This window comes from Verticillium alfalfae, genomic scaffold (assembly GCF_000150825.1).
Source record: "Verticillium alfalfae VaMs.102 supercont1.9 genomic scaffold, whole genome shotgun sequence".
Taxonomy (NCBI): domain Eukaryota; kingdom Fungi; phylum Ascomycota; class Sordariomycetes; order Glomerellales; family Plectosphaerellaceae; genus Verticillium; species Verticillium alfalfae.
The window spans coordinates 1,407,452-1,415,711 of record NW_003315030.1 but is presented as its reverse complement, the minus strand read 5'-3'; the positions used below and the strand labels follow the sequence as shown (position 1 = coordinate 1,415,711).

The 8,260-nt window shown below is 59.2% G+C and overlaps 1 protein-coding gene across 1 annotated transcript; it reads right to left on the bottom strand.

Moving 5' to 3' along the window:
* Positions 1-4,335: 4,335 nt before the first annotated feature.
* VDBG_07376 (conserved hypothetical protein) lies at positions 4,336-6,370 on the bottom strand (the record flags this gene model as incomplete). Its single annotated transcript, XM_003002759.1, has 4 exons — positions 4,336-4,939; positions 4,999-5,123; positions 5,188-5,898; positions 5,966-6,370. The coding sequence occupies 4 exons, from the start codon at positions 6,368-6,370 to the stop codon at positions 4,336-4,338; spliced, it is 1,845 nt and encodes a 614-aa protein (XP_003002805.1).
* Between the last annotated feature and the right edge of the window lie 1,890 nt (positions 6,371-8,260).

The window sequence follows — 8,260 nt, the reverse complement described above, 5'->3', positions numbered from 1 at the left end:
GTCTTAGGCATCGGCAGTGGCCGCGTCGGAATGACTTCCTTGTCAATGTTAAGGATTAAGAGGCTTGTAGGCTCCGAAGTTGACTGATGACGTAGATTTCCGTGTCGTGCCTAGGAGTGAATTCTGTTTGGACCGCATATGAGGGGAAGAGATGAAAAAGGAAGGAGAGAGGAGGAGAGGAGGACGAGGGGAAAAGTAGGCAGGAGGAGGGATGACTGGGCCGATATGGGTTTGTATCAGAGAGAAAATTTTGGGGTCTGGGGTGGGTGGGTGTGGGACATCAGAGCCGGTGGTGGTGGTGCTGCGCGGCCAGCGGGTGTAAGGTCAGTTCGACGGCAGGCGGGCGGGCGGCGGGATTACCGTTAGGCAGAGCCAGGGCAACAGGGTAGTCCTTGGCCCGGCTTTTTGCCTTATTGCTGGATAGTGTATGGCCACGACACGGTCGCCTGTGCGTGGGAGGAACAAGGCGCGTAAAATTGTCCCGTCTCCCTAGGCTGTGAGGAGATGAGCCAGACGGGACGGACTGACTGACTGAACAGGGCAAAGCACGAAAGCAGGCTGCGTGATGGCGCAGACCACCGGCCGGCGAGCCTGGGGTCAGCGAGTGAGCAGCGCAAAATGCAAACCAGAGTTGCGCCGGCGAGGGACGGAAGACGAGCCGAAAAGGCAAGTGGAGGAGGGGTAGGATAAGGCCTAGATGGACAACACGCAGGAGGACAAGGCGAGGCGTTCGATGACAAGGACAAGGAACGTCGGTCTAACTAGTTTTCTTTGTCGGTGTTCTTCTCGTCTCGGCGGCTTTTATCAGGCGATTTCCTGTCGCTCCTGATGGGCAATTGGGAGAACCAAACTCGTCTCTGAATCGCGCAATCTGGTGCGAACGTGAATTGTCTCCAACCTTGCAGGTGAGGGGCAAGGGGAAGGGGAAAGCTTGATGCTTGAATCCATGGAGGGGCGCCCTGATTGTTGGAGGGGTCGGAGGGCAGAGCCCAAGCCCAGCACGGTCTCTCCCAGCGCGCGGCCTGCACGGGTCCGTCCAGGGTCAGGTTCAGGATCAGGTTCTAGATATGGGGTGTTGACAGTGCCAATGCCACGCCCGTCTGGCGCACGTTTGTGTGGGTGTGGTCCAGATAGGCAGCGAGCCCCCTCGTCCATTGGCATGGCGGGACGCCTAGAGGCACTGCGTGTCACGCAGCCGACCGACAAGAAGCCGATGCCAGCAGTGGTTGTTTGCCTGCGTGGCCCGACCGGCGATGCATCGAAGTCATGCCTCGTCCTCGCAGGCCTCGCAAGCCTCGCAAGCCTCGCAAGCCATCTGGACATGGCTACAGGTACGGTTGCGTGGATGGCTGAACGTGTCTAGAAACACAAGGAATACCCCACCATGCCATGTTGCCAGGCCGCCATCCTGTACAAATGAAGCTCAGCATCAGCAAGCCACCTTGACAAGGATCTAGGTCGGTACGGCAGGGGTGGATGGGTTGTCGGGGGGGTTTGCCTTGGGAGGAGGGGTTCGGGGTCCCAGCCAGCACGTTATGTTATGCTATGCGTTGCATCAAGATTGTGCTCTGGCGAGACATGTCGGCAACCGGCGGCGGCGTACATGGCTTGACAAGTTCCGTCAGCGGCAGCCCGCAGGTTGCACCAAATCGAATCGGCCGGGCATAATGCAGGCCTGGCTGATGTGATGCTGCATTTGTTCTTCTCTCCGACGGCAGCCGGGCAGCTGGATTGTACAAAAGCGGTTGGAGGACTGGAAGAAACTCTGAGGGAAGGATTGGGAAGGGTTGAGGATCTGTGGTACTGGAAAGTCTGTTGGAGCATGGGGCATTCAACTTTGGCGGGCGCGTCCGACAATCAGATTAACCGCCTGCCTGCGGGCTTAGCTAAACCATCGTTGCTTTCAAAGCGACAAGCTTTGGGCGTCATCATCCAGGCTTTTTCTAACCTTTCTAGGGAATTAGCCAGCTCAGGCAGGAAAGGCTGACAAGAATACTGTTGTCAGGAAGGATATTGCCAGCAGAGAGCTACGGACGGGGCCAGTGAGGCAGGCGGTACCACATGCACTCACTCGTGCCGCCCTTGCCCCCCCACAACACCTTCACACCAGACGCCACCAGCAACGCCGTCATCGTGTTGCAGATGCACAAAGTTCGATCATTGCAACCTCTGGATGCTCATCATCCTCGTATTGCTCGTTCGACCATGCCCCATCTACCTGCACTCGAAACACCAGCTCGAGGCCGAGATGGCCGCCGGACGACAGGCGATGAGTCAAATGTGCTTGCTGGCAAGCGGCATTTAATACCGACGTATCCGAGACGGAGTGACACGACACTCCGATGATGAATGGCATGTTGTCGGCAGGCCGGGCGTATCCATCCCCCACCAGCAGTACAGCTCCCAAATACATGTTTGATGGCGGAGATATGCAAACAGACGGAACTGAAGGGCACACCTCTGATCATTGCGCCGCAGCTTACACAGTATGCTCACGCGTTGCATCCCCTTCTCATCAACCGCGTGGGGTCCTTTGCATCAGACAAAGCAATACCACATTTACGTTCGTTCATCGACTACGAATCACGGACCCGAGACGTTGCCTTTGGTATCCCGACCCCCGCGTCGCCGAGCTGGTCCCGACACGCAGAGTCGCGACGTGTTTCTGACCGCTCATCTATAACATGACGAGGCCATCCTCTCAGTACAGCCCTCACCACACCCTCTTCGTGCCTCGGTGGGGTCAAATCCCACGTCGGTGGGCGCCCGCGGTCTGCGGTCTCCAGGCCTCTGGCTGACATCGTCCGAAACAGCCTTCTGCCAATTTACTTTGTCAAATAGCGGCGCTGACGGTCTGGAACCAGTGAGCTTGTTTCGTCACTGCTGGCCCAGTTGGTCTGCAAACACTCTTATATCCACCACTGTTCAGTGATATCACTTGGTCGGTGTCGCACCTACGTATAGAACCCGTTGCCGACCGTTTCGTGACCCTTCGGGTAGGGGCAAACCTCCTCATAAATCGCCCACAAGCCGACACGCGCAGTACGAAGCGGCTAGCCACCAATATGCCCCCTGGTAGCAGAAACTGGTCTACTCCGACTCTGTGTCGTCCGCTCCGGCTTTACCTGGAGCAGCTCTCACTCTCGAATCCAACTGGCATCACCCTCAGCACGACATCAGTCTCGAGGTGCAGGCACCAGTGTCCCAGAAGGGAGGAGCACTTATGGAGCAGGAAATCTCCCGTCATTGCATGTTGGCTAACTACCTTGGTAGACCGAGCAAGCGCTAGGCTAGATCCGCGGTCTGTGGCTATCCAGCTACCTTTTCGGCTACTTTCACCGCCTTTGTCACGACTCAACTTCATTGGGCGCTCGCGTGAAAGGTTTGCGAGTCGACACGCGTTGTCAATGCAGTGAGAGAGAATATTCAAGCAGCAGAACGCGGCTCGAATGAGAATCCCAGGCAGGAGACTGGAGTAGAGGCGTGCGATCAGCACGATCGTGTCGAGGCCTGGGCCCGCCTCTTCGAGGTACTCAGGTCTACCGCCCGCGTCGCTCCTGTCGGCCGGCTTAAAAGGCAGGGCGTTATGCAGCCATCCCATTCGGCAAACTAGCAATCTGAAATCCCGCGAACCGGCTCTCATCTTCGGCCACTGGTCCGCTGGTCCTACCTCTCTGTACTGTGTTGCACGCTTGCAGGTGGACCAGATCCGCCTGCGAGGTTACAACGCGTCTTGGACGCCAGCCCGCATGCTGCAGATCAAGCCCACAAGACTCCGTCGCCGTACTTTAGTAAAGGAACGTGCTAGGTTCAGCGCTGGATATCACGGTCGTGAAGAGGACAGAAAGCATTAGTCATGGATCAGGTCAAGCGAACTAAAACGAATGGCGCATTTCTTCTGTCTTGTCATTAAAGTTGGATAGTTTTGCAGTGTACTATGCTCGCTAGAAACATCGCGCATGAAGGGGGTATCACTCTTTCTTCGCCTCTTCTCTTCCTCTTCCCGTACCTCTAGACCTGAGTATGCAACAGACGGCCACAGCGGCCCCCCCCCAAAAAAAGAGAAAAGAATCGTACGCAACAAACGCAAAAGGGGGAACCAGATAGCACATAACAACGGGACCAAAAAGCAATGCAGACCCAAATGAGGCAACCCTCTTCATCTCCATCCCGCTCTTTATCGTGGTCGCTGGTGACATGAAGCCCCCAAGCGCCATGGAAAGTAACGCAGGCCATACTCCAGCCTGTGTCAGCCTGCCTGCCTGCCTGCCTGCCGGTCTGTCGAAGGTCATGGACCGGCTCACATAGGCCATGCGTCAAGCGGGCGTTCCGCCATCACTGCAGCTGAAACTGCAACCGGATGATGGAGAAGAGCATGTTCTGCAGGACGTGCAGCATGACGGCGACGCTCGTGGGGAGCAGCTCGGGCCAGACGGCGAGGTCGAGCCGGCCCTCCCTGCCAACGTCGACGCCGTAGCACCAGCGGATGAGCAGGCGCAGGCACAGCGAGGCGGCGAGCTCGCAGGCCCAGGTGACGGACGAGGCCCAGAAGGTGAGCCGAAAGTCGTAGCGCTCCGAGTCGTCGTCGTCAAAGTCAAAGGCAAAGTAGGGGTAGACGTCCTTGTTGGCGCCAAAGTGGAGGACGAGGACGCTGCCGAGGAAGGCGGCCATGGAGACGTTCTCGGCGAGGAAGCGGATGAAGACGTTGCGGGTGCAGACCTTTTGGTACGAGGCGTAGGACTGGTCGGTGAAGTTGAGGGCGCGCGAGACGCGGTGCCAGAGCGGCGACATGGTGAGCGGCGTCAGGAGGATGAGGAAGCTGCTCGAGAGGACCTGCAGGAGGACGAACTGCTGCGGGGAGCGCAGGCGCGCGTACAGGGCGCGCACGTAGGTCTGATACGTGAGCATGAAGTAGCTGCGCGGCCTTTCTGTCAGCTGGCTGTTTGTCAAATGATTCTCCCCAAGGGGGGGGCGGGGGCGGCAGGGGACACAACTCACAGCTTGAAGATCCAGCTCAGCGGGTAGCTCCCGACGCGCTCGCCCTCGCGTATGCCGAGCAGCCAGCCCGTCAACAGGTCGAGCAGGTGCACGGTGACGACCCAGCTGTAGACGTACATGATGGTCTCGAGGTTGTCGTGAGGCAGCGTGCGGAGGTATATCTCAGCGTACGCCTCTCCTATGACGTACGCCATGAGGCCGACGAGGAGCGCGAGACAGAACCAGACGAAGCGCACAAAGCTGGCGGGAAGCCAGCGGCTCGCAGACGGGCAGCAGCGGCTGCTGGTGTTGACGCTGCTGGGTCTGCGCCCGCGGCGGCCCTTGCTGGCTGCCACGCGCGTCAGGGGCGGGGCCGGCTAGAACGCGACGAGGAGGGGTGGCACCGCCGAGGTCGCCGCCGGTCCACCAAGAGGTCGTGAAGATGCGCTGCGTGTCGGACATGCGGTTACGGAGGCCCAAGTGGTGGCGCTGGGACGTTGTGAGGATGAGGAAGGCGATGGCGACGGGGGCAGCCATGACGATGAAGGTCCAGGCGATCCACGAGGTGTTGTGGACGGTGAGGAAGCGCGTCTCGGGGCGCAGGTAGATGGGGATCGGGAGTACGAGGGCGAGGGTGGCTATGAGTGAGACGGTGGGCAGGAAGCCAAGAGACTGGGGCCACCAGTTGAGGCTGTAGAGGTTGAAGACTTTCGTGATCCATATGAGGGCGGTCAGGTTGTAGAAATTGTAGTAGACGAAGAGGAAGAACCAAAAGTTGACGCGCACGCGAGGCTGGCCGTGGCCGGGTGTCTTGCGCGTGGGTGCATCAGAGGGGACGCCGTCGCCGCCGTGGTGATCGTTGCCATCGCCGTCGTCGAGGAGGGGATACTGCGGGAAGGGAAGGGCACACCATCCGATGGCCTGTACGTGGTCAGCATTGTAACAAGAGTTTGCTTCACCTCTCCGATATCTCGTCTCGTGGACGTACCAGGACGGCCGGCAGCACGACCAAAACACCATATCGACTCCACCAAACATCGACCACCCTCCTCACGGCGCCCTGTTTCGGCTCGATCCAAACATCCACCGTCTTCCTCCATAGCCTCCTCCACCACCCCCTGCCCTCGTTGTGCGCGTTATCAAGCGCCGCCTGCACATCGTCGTCGTCGTCGTCATCATCATCGAGGCCGGCCGCCAAGACGGCGCCGTAGCCGACATGGACGCTCCCTCGGCCGTTCCCGAGGGCCGAAGACAACAGGCCTAGCGCGCCATGAGAGGGTCTCCGGGCGGTGGAAGGCGGAACGGCTCGGAAGCGACCGAGGAGTGGGGAGGATTCGGGCTGGAAGCGGGCGCGAGACTCCTGGCCCGGGGTGAAGGGGAAGAAGGAGGGCATTTAGGTATAAAAAAAAAGAAAAAAAAAGAAAAGGCCAGAAGAGAGGAGGAGAGAGGGAGGCTAGCGTGCAGCTGGCGCCGAGCGAGGCATTGGGTCGGATTCGTGGGTTCGAGGCTGCGGGAGGACGGGCCTCAGCGTCGCGAGAGGGGTCTGCTTGCGGGGACGAGGGGTTCGTGGTGGTGTGCGGGTGGGTGCGCGGGTAGGGTGCAACGGCGACGTCAAGGTTGAAGCGAGGATGATGTCGAAATGCTGGAGTCCAAGTTGCAGTCCAGGTCCAAGCTTGGGTCGAGGTCCAGGTCGAGGTCCAGGTCGAGGTCCAGGTCGAGGCCCAGGTCCATGTCTGTCCGGGGTCAGGGTCCAGTGACGATTGTTTCCTGACCGACCTGACCTGACAAGGGATGGCGCTTGCGCAGGGGACCAGCCCGGCCGCTGGGCATTCTTCCCTCTAGGCGCTACCCGCCAGTGTCTTGGGCCCCTGAGGGTGCCTGCTGCTGAGTGCCTGCCTCCTCAGAGGCCTGGGCAGGACTGTTGGGCGAGCCAGTGGCTGGCTGTTGGGTGGGCGGGCCATTGACTGCCAGAGCACCGCACCACCATGACGAGGCCCCGATGTTTTTGCGTCGGGAGAAACTTCGGCACTCCAAAGCCCAAACCCCAACCCCAACATCGCTCAGCCTCCATCCATCCTTGATTCAAGATTCAATGGAAAGATTCAATGGACAATGCATGAACAAGCCACAAACCCGAGTTCCAGTAGTCCGCATCACGTCGCCCGGAGCTCGTGCACTCTTTGCATCTCCGAATACCCAGGGCAACTGCCGAGGCTGGGATGGGCAGGCTCGAAGCTACGATCCTTACCAGATCCTACGCAATTCCAACATCAGCGTCTCGTCAAAACGCGGGGGGTCGCAGTCTGGACTTGGACTGCAACGGGAAAAGGGTTGTCGCCTGCCAGCCACAGCCAAGATCGCCATGACCTGCTTCAGCACCAGAAAGCCATCCGGCGCCAATCAACAAGAGCCGCCTCGTCTTTTGCTGTGCACAGGAACATGTAAGCCAAGGAGAATGGCGAAACAGACGGCATCTGACATAGTCTACAACGAATAAAAGCTGGAGCCCCGCCTCGAGGCTTGGAAGTCAGTACCTTGACGTCGGTAGACCCGGACAAGCGGGGTCTCAGTATGCATTGCCTGCCCATGTGGGTTCGTCCCACTCGAGGAAGAGCTGTGTGTTCTATGCGCATGGCATCGTTCACGCGGTTTCGCATATGGACACTTTAGCCGCACAGCAGGCTGCTTGCTGCATTTTAGCCAGACCGAGGCGAGGGAAAATGATGGGCACAAATAGCAACCGAAGATGAGCAGACGACCAAGCGGACCAAAAACCCAATTCAATGTGGCAGCAGATAGGATGAGGCCCACCGGGCGGCACCTCAGGACCGAGTCTCACTGGGCACGGCGCCGGGGCCAATGGCGCCCCCCAACTTTCGGGGCAGTCGGGGCGATGGCCTGTGATCGCCGTGATTGGCGCGCCAGAGCCATCTCGACGCTTGCAAAGGGGAATCGGTCTTACAGCGACCGAAGCGCACCAAGAAGGTCGAGAGCCAGTACCACTATGCGCTGCTCTTCTTCCCTCCCCTCCCCCCACCTTGTGCGCGCCCACATGTTCCATTTCCGCCCCTACGAGCGCATCTAGCTTGACAAGCTTCGTACCCTGCGTGACCTTTGGATGTGGGGAACCCTGGCCCGTGTTTTGCTGCGTCCTGAGAATTCCCGATGGGACCGCCGCGAATGGCCGCCGAGAACGACGAGACGAGACGTGTCGGCGGCGTTGGGGCGAAACGGCCACCGAGGGGTTGGAGGGGTCACCAAATCCTTCCCATCCAATATATAG